This window comes from Nicotiana attenuata, chromosome 10, assembly GCF_001879085.1.
Source record: "Nicotiana attenuata strain UT chromosome 10, NIATTr2, whole genome shotgun sequence".
Lineage (NCBI taxonomy): Eukaryota > Viridiplantae > Streptophyta > Magnoliopsida > Solanales > Solanaceae > Nicotiana > Nicotiana attenuata.
The window spans coordinates 952,505-976,245 of NC_031998.1; the positions used below are offsets into that span (position 1 = coordinate 952,505).

General features: G+C 39.7%; 1 protein-coding gene across 1 annotated transcript; it reads right to left on the reverse strand.

Annotated features, from left to right (window-relative positions):
- On the reverse strand, window positions 367–5,702 carry LOC109233806 (WAT1-related protein At5g47470-like). The gene is made up of 7 exons (XM_019399669.1): window positions 5,505–5,702; window positions 4,682–4,747; window positions 3,909–4,025; window positions 2,930–3,185; window positions 1,710–1,868; window positions 1,236–1,387; window positions 367–773 (listed from the first exon to the last, which is right to left on the reverse strand). Exons 1-7 carry the CDS (start codon window positions 5,594–5,596, stop codon window positions 635–637), a joined length of 981 nt encoding a protein of 326 aa, XP_019255214.1. The 5' UTR covers window positions 5,597–5,702; the 3' UTR covers window positions 367–634.

Here is a 23,741-nt window from a genome sequence, read left to right on the forward strand (position 1 = left end):
TGATCAATAGAGAATACTTAGGCGAATTATAGAAGATATAGCGGGAAGGATTCCGAAAATTGGAAAAATCATAACTCTAGACCTCCTTAATTTTGTGTCCAATCCTTAGTTTTTTAGTTGATAAATTTCTACTGCTTTTTGATAATCATAAGTTAATTAGTTTAAGTAAAGTTATTCGAGCTTGCCCTCTTGGTGATATTGAACAGTTATAGCGAAACCTTAGTTCTCTATGGGATTCGACTCCGAACTTTTAGATTATATTTGCAGCGACGCTTATTCTTTTTAAGATTAGAGTTGGGCGTAATCAATCAAATACCATAACATAAATCGTAACAGATGAAGTATTTCATTTGTTAGGTAGGAAAATTAATCTTCAACTCGAACATCCAAAGAAAAATATCATGTGTACTGCAAATAAAAGACATCACTAGACTGTGAATAACCTAGTTCCTTCTCTTATATCAATAAACCTTTCTTCTCTTTGCATTCCTTTGAAGTCTCTTAAGCTTCAACAAGAGTGCATATACATATCATATATATATGTAAACTAACTAAAAATAGGCTGTCTACTTTATATTTTTCTATATGTATATACAAAACAATGAACAAGAGGAAAGAAACAATAAGAATAGTTTTAACTTAGAAGAGGTTTCTCCACATCATATTCATCACTTTCTGAGGAATTTGAAGAAGAACTGATCAAATACCCTTCTTTCCCTTTAGCCCATAGCACGAAATACAGACCGATGAACATCAAAAACATACCAGCAAGGCTGCAGAAAGAAGCTAATGTCATCACTCCAAGTATCAACTTTCAATCAATAGCGTACACAGGATTTTACGCAAGCAGTGGCAGCCTATTGTCAAAGTTGAACTAGTACATTTGTTTGGATTTCAAGCTATGGAGTTTTAACCATCCTAAACCAATACTTCGTATTATTTTTCAAAAAGTGATGTGTGAGTATGTGTGAAAGGAAGTGTTGGCGTTACTGGTAAAGTTGTTGCCATGTGACCAGGAGGTCACGGATTCGAGGTGTGAAAACAACCTCTTACAGAAATGCAGGGTAAGGTTGCATACAATAGACCCATGTGGTCTAACCCTTCCCTGGACCCCGCGCATAACGAGAACTTAGTGCACCTAGCTGCCCTTTTGATGTGTGAGTATGTGTGTGTACGCGCACGCATGTATACATTTATTTGAATTTTTTAGGGAGGTTGATTGATAATGCATTTACCTTCCAAGAGTGATTGAGTCCCTTAAGGTGATTGTAGAGAGAACAACTGCTAACACAGTTCCAATGGGACTAAAATCAGAAACCAAAACTGGCCCTCTTTTCTTCATTGCCCAATTGTTAAAGCTTATGCATGCTCCACTTACTATTCCTGCCTATTACAACCAAAAATAATTAGAAATCTCAGAATCATTTATTTTCTTTACCCTACAATTTGTTTACATAACAAATTGCACATAAAAAAACAGCCCAATGCATTAAGTTCCCGCTATGCGCGGGATTCGGGGAAGGGACGGGCCCACAAGGGTCTACTGTACGCAGCCTTACCCTGCTGCATTTCTGTAAGAGGCTGTTTTCACGGCTCGAACTCATAACCTCCCCGGTCGCATGGCAGCAACTTTACCAGCTACGCCAAGGCTCCCGTCACCTAACAAATTGCACATATAACAATAAAAATTAAGGTAACTGATGAATTACCAGTAAGGAATAACCAATCAAGTCGCGGATATTTAAGGGAAATCCAATCTCCAAGCAATGTTCTTGAACCAACTCAACAATTACAGTCAATGTCATGCCTATGAAGGAAGTTATAGCAGATAAGGAGATTGGTGCTGGAAAATCTCCCAATGTTGTTGCCTGAAAAGTTGTTAATTAACCAACATATTAGGAAGAACTACACTAGCAAAATGACACTATACAAGAAAAATGTCATTTTGAATTTTGGCTAGGAAATATACAGCTCATCACTAAAAGGAACAATAGCGACGAGCTAATATACAACTAGTATACAATAGCGAGGAAAAGGTTCCTTTTAGCGAGAGATTATAGCCTTGCTAAATTTAGGGAACACTAATGCCCCATCCTCGCTCAAAATTAGCGAGGCCCTTATTAGAACGTTCTTGCTCAAAATTGGTGAGGCTCTTATTAGAACGTCCTCGCTCAAAATTAGCGAGGCCCTTATTTGAACGTCGTCGCTCATAATAAGCGAGCCCCTTAATTAGAACGTCCTCGCTCATAATTAGCGAGGCCCTTATTAGAACATCCTCGCTCATAATTGGCAAGGTCCTTCCTTATTAGAACATCCTCGCTCATAATTAGCAAGGCCCTTCCTTACTAGAACATCCTCGCTCATAATTAGCGAGGCCCTTATTAGAACTCCTCGCTCATAATTAGTGAGGCCCGTATTAGAACGTCCTCGCTCATAATTAGCAAGGCCCTTCCTTACTAGAACATCCTCGCTCATAATTAGCGAGGCCCTTATTAGAATGTCCTCGCTCATAATTAGCGAGGCCCTTATTGGAACGTCCTCGCTCATAATTAGCGAGGCCCTTATTAGAACATCCTTGCTCAAAATTAGTAGAACATCCTCGCTCATAATTAGTGAGGCCCTTATTAGAGCATCCTCGCTCATAATTAGCAAGGCCCTTCCTTACTAGAACATCCTCGCTCATAATTAGCAAGGCCCTTCCTTACTAGAACATCCTCGCTCATAATTAGCGAGGCCCTTATTAGAACGTCCTCGCTCATAATTAGCGAGGCCCTTATTGTAACGTCCTCGCTCAAAATTAGCGAGGAACTTATTAGAACGTCCACGCTCAAATTAGCGAGGCACTTATTAGAACATCCTCGCTCAAAATTAGCGAGGCTCTTGTTACTCGCTAATTAGGAGTAAGTATTAGTTAATACTGTCTATATACCTGCAAAACAACACTGCTTGATAACACCAAGATTGCTGCCACGAGATAGATTGAACCCCTGATCTTTTCTTCATTAAATATGTCAGCATCACCATCATGTGGTGGAGATGGTAAAGAAAACTGAGCCTCTTTTTCTGGTATGTGAGCATTTGAGCTACTTTGCATTAGGCTCATTAGAATTGCCCCTGTTATGCACAATAGTGTTCCTACAATTTTGACTTTGCTGTATTTGCACTTCAACTCCACCTTCTCTAATCTGCATATTAGGTCCTAAAAATTAGAATTGCAACTAAAGCAAATAATTAGAAAAAAGCAATCTTTTTCTATATTGAGAAGGGGTAAGGAGTCTAAATCAATGGACATTAACGAACCATCATTGATGGACATTGCACACGACATGATCAATTCGACTCAAGGTCTCGCACTGATAGATGTTGCTTATGGACATGCGCTCTTTGATAAGAATGGACATTGGGCCTAACTCAACCCCAAAAGCTAGCTTGTGAGGTGAGGATTGCCCAAGCCATATAAGGAGACCAAGGACCTCAACTCCCACCGATGTGGGACAACTCAACACTCTTCCCCCAACTTTCCAACATTGGGGGCTAGCTTGCTTCTATTGGTGGCGGGCGGGAGAAGGGTCAAAAGGACATGTAGTCGGGGCCGAGTCAAAAATAGAAATTGGAACCAGCTTCTTAATGGATCTTTTTACATATAAACAGTCGGATTTACTGTTTACTTTTATACACATACCCCACTACTTTTAGTTTAAGCGGTTGAGTGAGCGACTATTTTAGATTAATTCTTCTTCTATTTTTTTAGTACTAATATCTGAACAATTAATCTAATATAGTCCGACTCTTTATAGGACCTCGTGTGTAGCGAGAGCTTAGTATACCGAGATGCTCATTATTAATAGTTTATCTAATAGGATAAAGGGGAAAAAGATAGGATAAAAAAATGGAAGGTAGAATAATACCCAAAAGCCCAAGCTATGAGAAAGATGAGTCCTGGTGCAAGGTTTGGCATAGCTGTTGCCATTGCAGGTGAAGTCAAATTGATTCCCTTTATGTATAAAGATTGGAATAATGTCACCCTGCAAAAAAAAATAAAAAATAAAAAAAAATTGATGAACTAAATAAGCATGCCAAAACTTCAAATTATACTAGCTAACCCCTGGAGGCAGATCTAGAGCGTGTTCTACAGGTTCAATTGAATTCACTACTTTCGGCTCGAATTACTTATATTACATATGAAAAATATTAAAATATAAATGTGTAATAGGTCACATCCATTCTGGACCCGTTGACTCGAAACGTTGGGTTCGCCTCTGTAGTAGCTCCTTATATAATCTCCATTTTCTCACGTATGAAAGATTTTTATTTTCCTGGAATGCTCTTGTCAGAATGCTCCGGAATAAAATAAAAGAACAAATAAAATAAAAACAGAAAAGGTCTAAAAATGTCACTTAATTTTCAGAAATGGTCTATCCATGTCATCCGTTAAAAAAATGCTCATTTCATGCCACTGTCGTTAAAGAAATGGCCCATCCATGCCATTATTGACTAACAGCAGTGGCATGGATGGGCCAAATAAAAATTGAGTCGTTAGTCAATAATGGCATGGATGAGCCATTTCTTTAATGGCAGTGGCATGGAAATAGCAATTTTTTAACGGATGACATGGATAAACCATTTCTGAAAGTTGAGTGGCATTTTTATGCCTTTTCCGAAATGAAAATACACGGCTTACCCTCCAAAAGAAATTAACAATAATTGAATCAATAACTTCAAACCCATTTGCTTTGGCCATTGACTCCTGCAACATTAATAACATTCATATATTAGTTTGTTTTAGGATCATTAATTTGAAGGGAAAAAAAAGAAGATGCATATCTGATCATTAAAATAAGAGAGAAAGATAGTTGCCTTTCAAAAAAATAGGAGAATGGAGAAAGGATTAAAAATGTGGCAAATGATGATAAAATTACAAGGGATGAAGGTTTGAAACCTAATGACATAAGATAACTTGCTAATACTGAATTTCCTGCATATATAAATTGCATCCCTATTAAACCTCCTATTATTGCAAAATCTTCAAGAATTTCCTTCTTTTGAATTCCTTTCATTTTCCTTTCAATAATAGCTGAAATTAACCTTATCATCTTTTTTCAATTTCTCCTCCTTTTTCTAATACTAATTTTTCCTATCTAATATTCATGCTGCATGCATGAAGTTATAAAAACCTTTTCTTTCTTCTACAACCATTTATTTACAAATACACTGGATTTCGCTTTTTTCCCTCGATATTCACCAACCAGATACGATTATATCTCAATCTGAAACAAGATACTTGTCATATAGCACAAAATACGATTACGAGCCTCAATCCGAAACAAGATTAATTGTTATATAGCACAAGATACGACTATGTCTCAATCCCTGACAAAATTACTTGTGATGTACGTCTTGATAAAAGTGACTTATATAGATTGAATTCTTTATAGGGAACAAAGTATTGATGATCACTTTTGATCATTTTCATCAGATTTTTTTATTTTTTCCTCATAATTCACCTGCAATATATTGCCTCGGTATTACCAGATATTTTCATTTTTTTTTCCTCATAATTCACCTTCCCTTCACCTGCAATATTATTTTGGCTCATTGATCTTTTCTAGTATTTATTCAAGGTATTATTGGTTTGCAAAGAACTAGTATATGGATAATTTGTTCTTGAAAAAATATCCATTTGATTTCCTCCTAATTATCTGTTTGAGGAAGAGGAGTTTGGAAAATTATGTGGCCAAGATTCTTTTATAGGACAAATGGAATGATCAATGATCACTTATTCATTTGGTTTACTGGTTTGCCATTCACTCAAGCCAAAAGGATTAATTGAAATTAAATTTAGTTAAATGCCAGAAAAATGAAAAAAATCAAATGCCAAAAAATTAACTTTTATTTTTACTTTTTTACTTTGCATTTAATAGAAGTAGTATCAATATTCTACCTAATAGATTTTGCCCCTGTACTATCTAAAAAAACCAATTTTGTTTTTCATTTATCTTTTGATTTAATATTACCCTTTGGGCTTTTTACCTAGTTATATTATAATAGAAACCTATTTACTACTTTTATTTAGGTTCCTTATTAATTACTTTATATACCTATATTTACTAGTTTTATACAACATCTTAAAAAAAAAGGAAATGAAATATACCTTAAATAGTGGGTATCAGTTACATAAAATATCCTATGTTTAAGATACCCAAAATCAATACTTACCCAAAATCCCTTCACCGTAAGAAACCCACCCCAAAATCATCACCCCTCTTTGCAATTACCAAATCCCTTCACCGCAAGAGACCCACCCCAAAATCATCACCTTTGTTTGCAATTACCAAATCCCTTCACCGTAAGAGAACCACTCCGAAATCGTGCTCTTGCGAACGATTGAGAATATAACTTGCAATTTATATCTCAATTTTGAGGGAGATTGGTTAAGTTTAGAGTTATTTTTAGGTAAAATTTCGTATTGAAACTCGAAGAAGAAATTTTTTTTGAATTGCATTATGATTGTATGATAATTGTATCAGATTTGTTCCATAATTGTATTAAAGTTGTATTTGACTTGTATATGAGATATCAATACCTAATATAATACTAATATAATTATAATATTATATTATATCAGAATTTAAGTTTAGAGGTTTGATTGAATCTTGAAGAAGATGAAGATCAGAATTGTATCACGATTGTATCATAATTGTTGCAGAAATTGTATCACAAATGTATGATAATTGTATGCGGTGATGAGCAATTGTAAGTTTGTGACCAATTTCACAATTGGATTGTGTATGAGCCATTATCCTATTAGTAATAATTTTCTAGAGTTTAATGATTTTTGAATTGTTGAAGAAACTTTTAGCAACTAATTTTTTTGTCATTGCATGACATTCTATGCCGTGTGTATATATTTCTAACTACAAAGAAAAAGTTTCTTTTTCTTGCTATTATGGAAAATTGTTCTTCGTTATTGGATTTGTTAGATTAGGGATCACTTTCCTAACATTATAAGGATAATAGGAGTATATGTCACGACCCGGATTTCTCACCCTCGGGAGTCGTGATGGCGCCTACTAGTGAAAGCTAGGCAAGCCAACTAACTGAACTATTTAACCTGTTTTCCATTTTCATTTTATTTAATGACCTAGCATCAACAATTTATAGCAACATAATTTAACATGCGGAAGAAATAAATTTCAAGTTTAACAGTACTATCAATACCATCCCATAACAAAACCACCCAAGATTTGGTGTCACAACTTCACAGACTGTCTAAGAGTACTACAAATAAGGGTCTGAAAGAAATAACAAAATACTGTCTCTAGAACTACATAAGAGAAGCGGGAAAATAGATAGAGGGAGACGCCAAGGCCTGCGGACGCCTGTAGGACTACCTCGGGTCGCCTGGTAAGTAAGAAACTGAAACCTCACTGCGGTCCGAAATCTGCAGCACTAGGATCTGCACAAAATAGTGCAGAGTGTAGTATCAGCACAACCGACCCCATGTGCTGGTAAGTGCCTAGCCTAACCTCGGCGAAGTAGTGACGAGGCTAGGACCAGACTACCAAATAAACCTGTGCAGTTATATAATATACAGCGGAAAATAAAACAAGAATAAACAAGCAAAGATTGGAGGGGCTACATGCTGCAGGGTATATCAGTATCCACAGTAAGTCAAGAATTAAGGCATAAGGACAACTTAGAATTCACAGTGAAACAATAAGGAACTTGTATCCAATCCATAAACACTTTGTATCAACAATTATTGCGACGCGCAACCCGATCGCAACATGTGACAACACTGTTGCGGCGTGCAACCCGATCCATATCATTCATCACTGTTGCGGCGTGCAACCCGACCCAATCATATCATTGTTGCGGCGTGCAACCCGGTCCAAATATCTCATTATTGCGGCGTGCAACCCGATCAAAATATATTATTGTTGCGGCGTGCAACCCGATCCAAATATATCATTGTTGCGACGTGCAACCCGATCCAAATATATCATTGTTGCGGCGTGCAACCCGATCCACATATACAATCAACAACAACCATAACAAGAGTCCCGCCAAGGGATCAACAAGGAACTACACTATCCCGGCAAGGGAATCTACAGTATAGGTAACTACGCCCCGACAAGGGGGAAACAACTATAACCAAACTTGTTCCAACATCTAACTACCTCAGCTAACACCAGTACTCAGTCATAAGTGATCACAAGAAATAAGGGTAAGGATGTAAATGAAATCACAGTAAAATCTCGGTAAGGGAACAATAGTACAACAATCAAATCCCAGCGAGGGAATAATATCAAAACATCAACATCCCGCCCAGGGAGACAATATAATAACCCTCTTCTCTTTTCCTTTCCACATTTACTTCACCACTCACTTCACACTTGAGCCAATGCTCTATAAGGTTCAATTGCCAATCATACTTCCACAGTTCATTTTACAACTTGAGCCAACGCTCTTCACTATTCAAATACCAATATTACTTTCACAAGCCTTGCTCAACAATAGAGGTCATTACATAAGGCATGAAAAATACAAACATAGTCACATTAATCATAGTATAAGACCCACGGCCATGCTTGACACCAACGTATAGATACTCGTCACCATGCCTATACGTCGTACTCAACAAATAACACATAACAAATAGGACACAACTCCTAATCCCTCAAGCTAAGGTTAGACCAAACACTTACCTCGATGCCACGAACTCAGTTCAAGCCTCAACTATAGCTTTACCTCGTGATTCCACCACCAATTCACTCGTATCTAGTCACAAGTTACTTAATTATACCAATGAATGCTAAATAAACAATTTCTAATGCATGGAAATAAGTTTTCTAAAGCCTTTCCCAAAAAGTCAAAAATCAGCCCCGGGCCCACATGGTCAAAACCCGAGGTTCGAACAAAAACCCGACTACCTATTCACCTATGAACTCAAATATATAATTTATTTTGAAATCGGACCTCAAATCGAGGTCCAAATCCTCTTTTTTTGAAAAACCTAGGTTCTACCCAAAACACCCAATTTCCCCCATGAAAATCATTGATTTTAAGTTGAAATCATGTTAAAAGGTGTTAATGATTGAAGGAAACTAGTAAAAATTGACTTACAATCGATTTGGAAGAAGAGTTGTTCTTGGAAATCGCCCTAGGGAGTTTTTGTTTTGAAAAGATATGAAAGAGTGTTACTTTTCGGCTAAGTATAAAAAGTTGCAGGCTGCAGTTATGGGAATTGCGAAGGGAGGTTGGGAAATGCGAACTGAGAATTGCGAAGGGAGGTTGGGAAATGCGAACTGGCAATTGCGAAGAGAGGTTGGCAAATGCGAAGCCTGCAGGCCTGCAATTCCTTAAGTCCAAAATTTTACCCCGTGGCCTATCCAAATCTCACCCGAGCTCTCGGGGCTCCAAACCAAACATGCACACCACCCTAAAAACATCATACGGACTCGCTCGTGCATTCAAATCACTACAATAACATCAACAACTATGAATTTAGCATCAAAATCATGAAACTTTCTCAAGACTTCAAATTTCCAATTTTCTCAATAACTATCCGATTCACGTCATTTCAAGTCCGTTTCTTACCAAATTTTACCGACAACACATATAAATCATATTGAACCTGTATCGGGCTCCGGAACTATAATACGGACCCGATACCACAGGTTTCACATAACATTTCACTTTTAAAAACCTTTATATTTTTCAGAAAACAATTTCTTTCAAAAATTCATTTCTCGGGCTTGGGACCTCGAAATTCGATTCAGGGCATACGCCTAAGTCCCATATTTTCCTACGGACCCTCCGGGACCGTCAAATCACGGGTCCGGGTCTGTTTACCCAAAATGTTGACCGAAGTGCACTTAATTCATTTTAAAGCCAAATTTTTTATCATTTTTCACAGATTTCCACATATAGACTTCCGGCTACACGCCCGGACTGTGCAAGCAAATCAAGGTGATGTTGAAAAAGGTTTTTAAGGCCTCGAAACATAGAATTTAATTTAAAAACAAGTGATGACCTTTTAGGTCATCACATCCTCCACCTCTGAAACAACCGCTCGTCCTCGAACGGACATAAGAAGGAAGTACCTGAGTCGGGGAAAAGATGGGGATAACGGCTCCGCATATCTGACTCGGACTCCCAGGTTGATGCCTCGGCAGGCTGACCTTTCCACTTAACACGAACAGAAGAAAAACTCTTTGATCTCAACTGACGAACCTACCGATCTAGAATAGCTACCGACTCCTCCTCATAGGACAAATCCTTGTCCAACTGGATAGTGCTGAAATCTAACACGCGAGATGGATCGCCGTGATACTTCCGAAGCATGGACACGTGAAACACTGGATGCATGGCTGATAAGCTCGGCGGCAATGCAAGTCTATAAGCCACCTCTCCCACTCGATCAAGAATCTCAAACGGGCCAATGAACCTAGGGCTAAGCTTGCCCTTCTTCCCGAATCTCATCACGCCCTTCACAGGCGACACTCGAATCAATACCTGCTCACCGAACATGAAAGCCAAATCTCGAACCTTGCGGTCGGCATAGCTCTTTTGCCTGGACTGAGCTGTATGAAGTCTGTCTTGAATGATCTTGACCTTGTCCAAGGCATCCTGTACTAGATCCGTACCCAACAACCGAGCCTCTCCCGGCTCAAACCATCCAACCGGCGACCGACACCGCCTACCATATAGAGCCTCATAAGGAGCCATCTGAATACTCGACTGGTAGCTGTTATTGTAGGCAAACTCTGCTAAAGGCAAGAACTGATCCCACGAGCCTCCAAAGTCAATGACACAATCTCGGAGCATATCCTCCAAAATCTGAATAGTTCGCTCGGACTGCCCGTCCGTCTGAGAATGAAACACTGTGCTCAACTCAACCCGCGTGCCCAACTCTCGTTGAACTGCTTTTCCAGAAATGTGAGGTAAACTGCGTACCTCGATCCAAAATGATAGACATGGGCACACCATGAAGTCGAACAATCTCCCGGATATAAATCTCAGCTAATCTCTCGGAAGAATAGGAGACTGCCACAGGAATGAAATGTGCTGACTTGGTCAACCTATCCACAATAACCCACACTGCAATCGAACTTCTTCTGAGTCCGTGGGAGTCCAACAACAAAGTCCATAGTGATACGCTCCCACTTCCACTCAGGAATCTCAATCTTCTGGAACACACCGCCAGGCCTTTGATGCTCGTACTTAACCTGCTGACAATTCAAACACCGAGCCACACACGCAACAATGTCCTTCTTCATTCTCCTCCACCAGTAATGCTGCCGTAAGTCCTGATACATCTTGGAGGCGCCCAGATGAATAGAGTACCGGGAACTATGGGCCTCCTCTAGAATCAACTCCCGAAGTCCATCCACATTAGGCACACAAATACAACCCTGCATTCTCAAAACTCCATCATCTCATAGTGTGACCTACTTGGCATCTCCGTGCTACACCATGTCTCTGAGGACACATAAATGAGGATCATCATACTGCCGATCTCGGATACGCCCCAATAAAGAAGAGCGAGAAACTGTGCAAGCTAATATGCAGCTGGGCTCAGAAACGTCCAACCTCACGAACTGATTGGCCAAAGCCTGGACATCTAAGGCAAGCGGTCTCTCACCGACCGGAATATACGCCAGACTGCCCATACTAGCTGACTTCCTACTCAAAGCATCGGCCACCACATTGGCCTTTCTCGGATGATATAAGATAGTGACATCATAATCTTTCAATAGATCCAACCACCTTCTCTGCCTCAAATTTAACTCCTTCTACTTGAACAAATACTGCTAACTCTTGTGGTCCGTGAACACTTCGCATGCCATGCCATACAGATAATGCCTCCAAATCTTCAGCGCATGAACAATGGCTGCTAACTCCAAATCATGGACTGGATAGTTCTTTTCATGAATATTCAACTGGCGCGAAGCATAAGTAATGACCTCGCCATCCTGCATCAACACCGCACCAAGCCCAACACGAGATGCATCACAATAAACTGTATATGAGCCTTAACCTATGGGCAAAGCCAACACTAGTGCCGTAGTCAAGGTTGTCTTGAGCTTTTGGAAGCTCGCCTCGCACTCATCCGACCATTTAAATTGGGAACCTTTCTGGGTCAACCTGGTCATCGGGGCTGCAATAGACGAAAACCCCTCCACGAACCGACGATAATAGCCTGCCAAACCCAAGAAACTCCGGATCTCTGTGGCTGATGTGGGTCGAGGCCAGTTCTTGACTGCCTCTATCTTCTTTGGATCTACTTGAATACCCTCTGCTGAAACCACAAGCCCCAAGAAAGCAACTGAACTCAACCAGAACTCACACTTTGAAAACTTTGCATACAGCTGACTATTTCTCAGAGTCTGAAGAACCACTCTCAAATGCTGCCCATGCTCCTCCCGACTACGGGAATAAATCAAGATATCGTCAATGAAGACTATCACGAACGAATCCAAGTAAGGCCTGAACACTCGGTTCATCAAATCCATAAAAGCTGCCGGGGCATTCGTCAACCCGACATCACCAATAACTCATAATGCCCGTACCGAGTGCGGAAAGCTGTCTTAGTGACATCGGATGCTCTAATCTTCAACTGATGGTAGCCTGATCTCAAGTCGATCTTAGAAAACACTTGGGCACCCTGAAGCTGGTCGAACAAATCCTCAATCATCGGCAATGGGTACTTATTCTTGATTATGACCTTGTTCAATTGCCGGTAATCTATACACATTCTCATCAATCCGTCCTTCTTCTTGACAAACAACACTGGCGCACCCCATGGCGAGACACTGGGTCTAATGAATCCCTTATCAAGCAAGTCTTGCAACTGCTCCTTCAACTCTTTCAACTCAGGCGGGGCCATGCGATATGGCAGAATAAAAATGGGCTGAGTGCCCAGAGCCAGGTCAATGCAAAAATCAATATCCCTGTCGGGTGGCATACCCGGCAGGTCTAAAGGAAATACCTCAGGAAACTCACGAACTACAGGCACAGAATCAATGGAAGGAACCTCGGCACTGGAATCACGAACGTATGCCAAATAGGCCAAACACCCCTTCTCGACCATTCGCCGAGCCTTCATATATGAAATAATACTACGGGTAGAATGACCAGGAGTCCTTCTCCACTCTAAATGAGGTAAACTCAGTAGGGCTAAGGTCACAGTCTTGGCATGACAATCCAAGATGGCGTGGTAAGGTGACAACCAGTCCATCCCCAGTATGACATCAAAATCGACCATGTCCAGCAATAATAAGTCTACTCGGGTCTCAAGACCCTCGATCACAACCACGCAAGAACAATGAACACGATCTACCACAATAGAATCACCCACCGGGGTGGACACATAAATCGGAGTACTCAGAGAATCACTAGGCATGACCAGATACGACGCGAAATAAGATGACACTTAAGAGTAGGTAGACCCTGGATCAAATAGCACTGAAGCCCCCTGCTACAAACCAAAACTGTACCTGTACCTCAACCTCTAATACCTCTACCTCCACCTCTAGCACCTCCACCTCCACCTCTAATACCTTCACCTCTAGCTGACTGAGCGGGCTGAACGAGTCCCTCAATGAACCTCCTCGCTTTCTCTCTCCGCGGGAAGTACAAGAAGAGCATGACTGGTCAAATCATTAAACCTGGTCTCGTACTGGGTAACAGTCATAGAACTCTGCTGGAGACACTCAAACTGCCTCGGGTAGATCTCTCTCTGAGTGACAGGACGAAACTTCTCTAGAAATGGCTGAGAAAACTGATTCCAAGTCAAAGCTGATGACCTAACTGTCTAACCAAGCAATAATCTCTCCAACAAGTCTTGGCGGATCCAGACGAGCGAAGAGTAGCAAAGTCGACCCCATTGGTCTCCACTGTCCCCATTCTTGGGAACCTCCTGACAGCTGCCTAAATAATCCTGGGGATCCTCAGAAGATGCACCGCTGAAAGTGGTAGTGAAGAGCTTGGTGAAACTTATCCAACCTCCACAAAGCCTTCGATGACGTAGCTGATCTATCACCGGTCTGTGCTGCTGCTCGGCTGAAGAAGCGGTGCGTGACCTTGCCATTCGCGAAGGAATAAGAGTGGAAGTCCAACTAGTATTGAGAAATCAAGTCGCACAACAGGAAAGAATAGATGCGAAGTTTTTCTAACTCTGTAGCCTCTGGGGGATAAGTACAGACGTCTCCGTACCGATCCCTCAGACTCTACCAAGCTTGTCTGTGAATTGTGAGACCTACGTAACCTAGTGCTCTGATACCAACTTGTCACGACCCGAATTTCCTACCCCCGGGAGTCGTGATGGCGCCTACTAGTGAAAGCTAGACAAGCCAACTAACTGAACTATTTAACCTGTTTTCCATTATCATTTTATTTAATGACCTAGCATCAACAATTTATAGCAACATAATTTAACATGCGGAAGAAATAAATTTCAAGTTTAACAGTACTACTAATACCATCCCATAACAAAACCACCCATGATTTGGTGTCACAACTTCACAGACTGTCTAAGAATATTACAAATAAGGGTCTGAAAGAAATAACAAAATACGGTCTCTAAAACTACATAAGAGAAGCAGGAAAATAGATAGAGGTAGACGCCAAGGCCTGCGGATGCCTGCAGGACTACCTCGGGTCGCCTGGTAAGTAAGAAGCTGAAACCTCACTGCGGTCCGAAATCTGCAGCACTGGGATCTGCACAAAATAGTGTAGAATATAGTATCAGCACAACTGACCCCATGTGCTGGTAAGTGCCTAGCCTAACCTCGGCGAAGTAGTGACGAGGCTAGGACCAGACTACCAAATAAACCTGTGCAGTTATACAATATACAGCGGAAAATAAAACAAGAATAAACAAGTAAAGATGGGAGGGGGTACATGCTGCAGGGTATATCAGTATCCACAGTAAGTCAAGAGTAAAGGCATAAGGACAACTTAGAATTCACGGTAAAACAATAAGGAACTTGTATCCAATCCATAAACACTTTGTATCAACAATTGTTGCGGCGCGCAACCCGATCCCAACATGTGACAACACTGTTGCGGCGTGCAATCCGATCCATATCATTCATCACTGCTGCGGCGTGCAATCCGACCCAATCATATCATTGTTGCGGTGTGCAACCCGATCCAAATATATCATTGTTGCGGCGTGCAACCCGATCCACATATACAATCAACAACAACCATAACAAAAGTCCCGACAAGGGATCAAAAACAAGTGATGACCTTTTGGGTCATCATAGTATAGAATATCTACTATGACATTATATCCAACATTTGAAGGTTCCAACCAAAATCATTCAACAACTGAAGCAAAATTACCAGCTTTTTGTTAAAGACGTGCAACTATGGAAGAGAGAGAGAAGATGACATCTGCGTACTAAAACAAATAGGGCACATGCTATGAGGAGAAGTGTGAAAAAAGAAAAGGATATAATTGAATCCCTTAATCTTAGGCATTAATAATGGAATGAGAGCTTTTTAAGGAGGAATATATACAATTGTAAGAAAAACCTACAATTTTTTTTAAACAACAAAATCTAGAAAAAATAAATTAATAAGTTCCCATTATATTATATATAGGTGAAGGATTAAGTTAATCTAAACACGTTAGATAGCACGTAAATCGTAAAACGAGAACTTACATGTTTGCGTAGCGGAAGCAGAAAGAATGGATGAACCGTGGCTAGAACTACTGGTCGGCGGTGGTTGTCACGGTGTGATGGAGCAACCCCCCGATTCCACAGTCTAAACCCTTATTTGGATTGAGAGAGAGAAAGAGCGCGTGGAAAATACTGCTTAGAGTATTATTTTAGTGTACACACTAAGTGTATTAGGGTTAACTAATAACCCAATTGGACCTTAGAGCACCCCTTATCATGAAATTGAAAGTAAAAAACAGAAAATTGATTGCGGGGGTAGAGGTAGGAGGTAGGGTGGGTGGGTGCAGCAGAAAAACAAAAGAACAGAAAATTGAAAATACAAAAAAAAAAGAAGTAAAATTGGAGCAACTAACTTAATTTATAGATAAGTTGGTTTGAGATTCCTTTGTTTTGGGTGAGTTTTATGGGTTGTATTTGGGCTGCTTAATGGGTCAGAATGGGTTATAAAAATTAATGGGTTAACTTGGCTCAATCCAAATAGACCCATGAGCTAAAATATTTGTAGCCCAACCCATTAATCTATGGACGGGTTGGGCTGGTTGAATTATGGGTGTCTAACGGGTGGGCCGGAGCGGGCTGGGTAGGAAAAATTAGTAACTGTACGGGTTGGGTTCTGGAACGGTTCCGGGTTGGGGCTTACTGGGTTTAACAGGTTCGGTTTCATCCGGATAAAAAATGAACCGTACGGGTTACGGGTACAAGGGGCTGGGCCGACCAGGTTAGTGTAATTTTTAATTTTTTTTCTATTTTGTATAACTATTGTAAGTTATATTAAAAAAATATAAAGAATACAATGAAGATGGGAAAAAATTACACTTATAAATTGCAAGTGCTACATTTGTTTTAAAATTACAAAATTGAAGTTTGCATTTAACAAGTAAATTAACGAAGAAAGAGTAAAATTAAATTTGCATAATAATACTTCAAATTAATCTAACAAACTAAAATATTAAGCATAAATACGTCTAATAATTTTAAAATAACACAAATTGTCTCAAATCAACTTAAATACGAAATTCCGGAGGACGCTCAAGACAACTTTTCATATGCCTCCTTAAACTGCCTGTGCCACACTTTGGACGAAGATTTAAGACTCGACCACAGTTCTTGCACTTTACTTTCTGAACTTCTTCATTTTCTTCTGCCACCTCAAAGTGTTCCCAAAAATATGAGCGCACTCTAGAAGTACGGGGCATGATTTAACTTGAATTGAGAATTTGAGTTTGAGAAATGAAAGATGAGTGAAGAAATGAAGGGGGGGGGGGAAGTGTATTTATAGTTTTTCAAAGGGTTAAATTTGTAATTACAAAAAGTGTTAATTTTAATAAAAAGGCCAAAAAAGGGCTAATTGTGTAAATCAGCCGTTGGGCAACGGCTCCTTGACAGGTGACCGTTGCCAACGGTAACCAACATTTTAAATACAAAGAAAAAAAAACAAACTAGCCTTTAACCGGTCTGGGTCGGTCCGGTCCGGGCCGGCTTAACCGGTTCTACAATATTTCTATTGACCGGGTTTGACCGATTCGGTTAACTGGTTGAAAATAGGTGAACGGACCAATCCCCCTTACCCCTTTAACTCAGCCCCACCCGACCCCCTTGTATCGGCGATTTTAACCGGTCTGGACCGGTCCGGTTACGGTTAAACCCGGCCCATTAGACACCCCTAGGTTGAATGGCTTTGGACTCAAATTATCACCCCTACCTTTATGGGTGGACCCAATATTTCCTATAATAGGAAAAGATCTCTTAGAAAAATAGTTAGCATTTATAAAATAATTAAAATATTATTATTTAATGTGGTGATAAAATCTAAACAAAAATATCCTTAGCTAAACTATTTTCCACGATCACTCCCTAAATTTTACAAGTTAAGAAAAAAATGATGGTCTTCAAACAAGACCACGATCCCCATGACTTTTCTCATCTTCATATTCGAGGAGCAGGAGCTTCACTTCCGACTACCGTCGTTCTTTCTCATCAACCAATGACTACCTAAAAACTATGGGCTATTGCATAGACCACCTTACATCCAACTATAGATAGGCTATATCAACATATCCCAGTAATCATTATATATGCTTTTTTTTGCAGTTCTCATGGCAATTGTGTTCTCTCAGTTGGCAAAAGCTCGATTTTTATGAAGCGGCAATTTCAAAGTGATGGAAACTAAAGATTTTGCACTTCTTCGTTAGAGCCCCAGCGCAGAATATCTTTCAGTTGCAGAGATTCAGTTTTTAGTCTGTTCATCATCTCTAAACTCCAGGACCTTACACTGGACTTCTATGTTAGAAAAACTAAACTCCAATATTTTATCCTGGAGTTCGTAAAAGTGCGGATAATATGTCTGTCCAAATATTATTTACTGTAACACAATAATATGGATGACTACACGAAGATTGTACTAGCTGGTGATGTCATAATTGATACGTAATAATTTTTGAACTTATGGATGAAATGAACACTCATTTAATTGCATTTTGAGACTTTATTAGATGAAATACTACATACTCTCACAGGAGTATTGTTTGCCTGAAAACTTCTTGAGGTTTGTTACTAGTCAAATTACACTTGACTTCACAACGGTACAAGAATTTTCTGTCACGACCCGGATTTCCCACCCTCGGAGGTCGTGATGGCGCCTACTCGTAGAAGCTAGGCAAGCCACACATCTAGAATCCATAGATGCTTTTGTTTAAAATCTATTTTTACCAATTTAATTAACAGAAAATAAATAATTAAACAACAACGGAATTTGTAATTTAGCGGAAGACTTAAACGATATAAACCAAATAATAAGGAAAAAAAATCCACATGTGCCTCTACCCAGAACTGGTGTCACAACATTCACCGACTACTACGATTTACTACATACAATCGTTTGAAAGAAAGTAACATTGTCTGTCTCGAATATAAGAGATAACAGATCATAAATAAATATAGAGGAGACGCCGGGCCTGCGGACGCCTGCAAGGCTACCTTGGTGTCTCAGTGAACTGAAGGCTGGCTCCCGAGCTACTACGGCTGTCCGGCACCTGGATCTGTGCAAAAGAGCACAGAGTGTAGTATCAGCACAACCGACCCCATGTGCTGGTAAGTGCCTAGCCTAACCTCGGCGAAGTAGTGACGAGGCTAGGACCAGACTATCAAATAAACCTGTGCAGTTATATAAAATACAGCGAAAAGTAAAGCAGGTATAAGCAAGTAAGGATGGGAGGGGAAACATGCTTCGGGGGATAACAGGTAAAAACAGAATATCAAGAGAATAATAAAGAACATCAATAATTTAACTCTAACACGGATAAGGGAAATAAAAGCAGGTTTCACTGTCAGTACATATCTCGTTGCAGGCGTGCAACCCGATCCCATTTCATGTATCTCGTGGCAGGCGTGTCACCCGCTCCCATTTTATTATACCTCGTGGTAGGCGTACCACCCGCTCCCATTTCATTATATCTCGTGGTAGGCATACCACCCGCTCCCATTTCATTATATATCGTGGTAGGCGTACCACCCGCTCCCATTTTATTATATTGTTGCGGCGTGCAATCCAATCCATATATAATATTATTGCGGCGTGCAACCCGATCTATATATAATATTGTTGCGGCGTGCAACCCGATCTATATATAATATTGTTGCGGCGTGCAACCCGATCCATATTTATAATAGTGTTGCGGCGTGCAACCCGATCCATATATATAACATTGTTACGGCGTGCAACCCGATCCACATATATAACATTGTTGCGGCGTGCAACCCGATCCATATATAATATCTACAAATATAACAAGAGTCCCGACAAGGGATCAAAAGGTCTACACTATCCCGGCAAGGGAAAAAGAAACAGCTATACCCAAACTTGTCACGACACCTATCTACCTCAGTCATACCCAAAACTTGTTACAACACCTAACTACCTCGGCTATACCCAAACTTGATACAACACCTAATTACCTCCGCTATACCCCAAACTTGTTACAACACCTAACTATCTCCGCTATACCTCAAACTTGTTACCACACCTAATTACCTCCGCTATACCCCAAACTTGTCCCAAAATCTAACTACCTCAGCTATAACCATAATCCTTACCTAACACAAAGAATCTTTAACCTAAGTATCCGTAATATCAATTAAGAACACAATACAAGGGAACCACAACTCACAATAGCCCGGCAAGGGGGCAACATAATGATCTCTTCTCTTTCTCACTTTTACTTCACAATTCACTTCATCACTCGAGCCACTGCTCTAGAGGTTCAATTATCACATATACTTTCACAATTCGTTATACCACTGGAGCCAACGCTCCTCAACGTTCACAAGTCACAATTCTTTTCACAACTTAACACAACAAATTGAAATTTTCACCAAGGCATGAATAATACAATGAAATCATGGAAATCACAATATAAGACTCACGGTCATGCTCGACACCGACGTATAGATACTCGTCACCATGCCTATACATCGTACTCAACAAGAAACAATTAGCAAATAGGACGCAACTCCTAATCCCTAAAGCTAAGGTTAGACCAAACACTTACCTCAAACTTTCACGGCCAAATCAATCCACAATCACCGCTTTCCCTCTCGAATCCGGCTCCAACCCAATCGAATCTATGCATAATTGACTCAATACCATCAATAAGAGCTAAACAAACCAATTCCTACGTTCAATTACAACTTTCCAATCATTCTTCCCAAAATCCCAAAAATCGACCCCGGGCCCGCTTGGTCAAAACACGAGTTTCGGACCAAAACCATATCACTCATTCACCCACGTGCCCGAATATGTAATTTGTTTTCAAATTCGACCCCAAAACGAGGTCTAAATCAAGAAAAATCAAAAAGTCCTAATTCTACCCAAATCCCCAATTTCTACCCTAAATTACATGTTTTAGGCCTAGGAATTCAATAGATATTGATGGAAAATGAAGAAAACGAGTTAAAAATTACTAACCCAAGAGTTAATGGTGCAAGGATGCTTCAATGGTCGCCCAAGAACTTTGGAGAAGAAAGAGTTTGAGAAGTGTTATGAAAATCCCGTTTGCATTCTGTTTTGAAGAATTAAAATAACTGGGCGAATTTGTTCATCGCGATCACGGGAAGGAGATTGCGATCGCATAGGGTAAGGCCTGCTGTGCACTGCGATTGCATAGAGTAGAGTTTCTGAGCACTGCGATCGCGGACAATAACACGCGATCGCATAGAAGGAAAATAATGAAAGCTGGCTTTATACATCGCGATCGCGGAGAGGAGAATGCGATCGCATAGAAGGATTTGTGAACCCCTGAAGTTTGCTCTATGCGTTCGCGGCCCCTCTTATGCGATCGCATAGAGGAAAGCACTGGACAACCAACAGCAGTCATTTCTGCAACATCTCTAAGGTTAGATCCATCCCGAAACACATCCGAATCACATCCGAGCCCTCGGGGCTCCTAACCAAACACATGGACTAACTCAACAACATCATACGAACTTACTCGTGCGATCAAATCGCCAACATAACATCATTATTAAAAAAATTAAACCTCAAATTCAAAGCATTTTTCCAAAACTTCATCAAGTTTAAAATTTAGAACTTTAAGTCCGAAACACGTCAAACGACGTCCAATTTTAACCAAACTTTGCAGAAACATCTTAAATCACATATAAGACCTGTACCGGGCGCCGGAACCAACATACTGGCCCGATACCAACACGTTCTCATCAAATTTCATTTCAATTTCCTTAACAATTTTAGAAAAACAATTTCCTTTAAAAATTCATTTCTCGGGCTCAGGACCTCGGAATTCGATTCCGGGCATATGCCCGAGTCCCATATTTTCCTACGGACCCTCCGGGATCGTCAAATCACGGGTCCGGGTCCGTTTGCCCAAAATGTTGACCAAAGTCAAACTTATTCATTTTAACACCAAAATTTAGCATTTTTCACAGAATTTCACATTTAAGCGTTCCAGCTACACGCCCGGACTGCGCACGCAAATCGAGGCAACTATAAATGAGGTTTTCAAGGTCTCGAAAGCACAAAATGGATAAGAAAACAGGTGATGACCCTTTGGATCGTCACATTTTCTGAGCTAATATAAAACTAAAGAAAGAAGTATGTAACGAGACACACACAATAAACATGTTAGTAAGTAGTAAGTAGGGGTTGAGGATGATGACACAAGAGCATAGAGCGCAAAGGAGTGAGGTGCAGACAATTCACATTCACTTCATCATCTGTGCTCTCTATCTTTTGCCAACAACATCATTTACTGCCTCCTTTTTTTTAAATAATTAAAATAAGAATGACTTACATAGAGATGGTACTAGCTTTTGCTAGTGTTATAATTAATACTTAACAATTTAAATTTTTAGATAAGATAATCACACATTTCAACAAATATATTGTGAACTTTGTTAAATCAATCTGTATTCAAAACCAGAAAACTAGAAAAACGTCAGTTTAAGAAAACAAAATAGAAAAATGCCGAGCCCACAATTTTCTCGTGTGTCCTTAAGGAATTTAATCCCCTCACAGTTGCCCATGGTTTCGGATTAATTCCTCCCAGGATATAACGGAATAACTATTATGTGATAGCGGCACTTCAAATCACAGAATTTCGGCGAACTCAAATGGCGGAGCAAATCACACAAAATGCTTACGTTTTTGCTTTGAAAAAATAATGTAGAAGACAGAGGGGAGTGATTTTCAGATTTTCGGTGGTGAAAAATGATGCTGAGCCTCTCTATTTATAGCCAACAGAGTTGAGTTCCAACAGGTGCAAATGTACCTGTTCGGTTGAAGAGGTATCTATTTGACAGAATTTCTGTTAAACGGAATGGCTGGTCGCGAAATTTACCATTGAAAGTGCTGCGAATTTAATAATTTTCCGTGCAAAAATATTAGGAAAGGAAATATTAAATGACGAAAATGAAAACTAAATTTGTTCCAAAAAATTATCATTCAATCATATAAATTAATCATATCAATTGACCATATCCAAACCCAAACCCAAATCCAAATCCGAAGCCGAAGCCGAGCCGAGCGAGCGAGCGACGACGACGGCGCGAGGCTTGCCCTCTTCTCAACTCTTGCCCACTCCACCTTATCCGTGCTTTTGTTTTTGGTGGCCATTAAAGTTTAAGAGATAGAAGAAGTGCTTCTATATATAAGCACATGAATTTTCCTCTTCCTATCCAATGAGGGACAAAGTTCCTTTGTAAAAAGGACTAATTCAAAATTTTATTTCTCTCCATTTCTTTTTTCATCAATTTTTATTCACACCTCTTTTGTTTTGATTAACAAAACCCAACAATCCCACACATGAATGGGGAATGGCTATCCAGGAAAAATTATGCATGAAAAAATTATGTGATTCGCAAGTAAGGATTAATCGCATCTGGATAAGTAGATTTCCTTTTGAACTTTCTGTAGTGAACATATGTCAGATATACTCGATTAATCGGTAGATTTGATATCTTTGAACCGTTGAACTTTGGTATATACCTAGACAACCATATGTCACACAATCAACCCTTAAACGTCTTTGATTATCATTATTGTGTTCGTTTCAGCTATGAACACCGCCTGGTTTTATAAGTGCGTAGATAACTGGCCTAACAAAATTCTCTTTGAAGTTGCTTACACTTCACACTTACATAGGTGATTCCTAAACGTGTTATCCCGTAGATACATTATTTGATATACCCCGTATCAAATTTAGAAACCATTAAAAAGCCTTAACGCTTTATCCTTGGTACTAAACATTGTCTTCATCATGAGAATTGACCAAAAATTTATTTTAGGGGAAGTTACATGATATACCCATTTGTAAAACTCACTTTCATGATATACCTAAGTTTTGAAATTATGTGAAATATCCCAAAAAAAATTATACGCTATACCTCCATATATTCTAAAATATATCACAATATTCTACTTTGGAATACAATCCAAACCTACCTTACCACAATATTCTAATTTGGCATACAATATTCTAACTAAACAGATCATAGTATTTTGATTTGGAATATGATATTCAAAATAAACATACC

Coding starts and splice junctions, on each gene's coding strand:
- LOC109233806 (XM_019399669.1), bottom strand. CDS start 5,596: ATGAGCCAAAATAATATTGCAGGTGAAGGGAAGGTGAATTATGAGGAA. Junction 4,026..4,681: donor TTGTTAATTTCTTTTGGAGG/GTAAGCCGTGTA, acceptor TTTTTTTTGCAG/GGTGACATTATTCCAATCTT. Junction 774..1,235: donor GACTCAATCACTCTTGGAAG/GTAAATGCATTA, acceptor TTCTTTCTGCAG/CCTTGCTGGTATGTTTTTGA.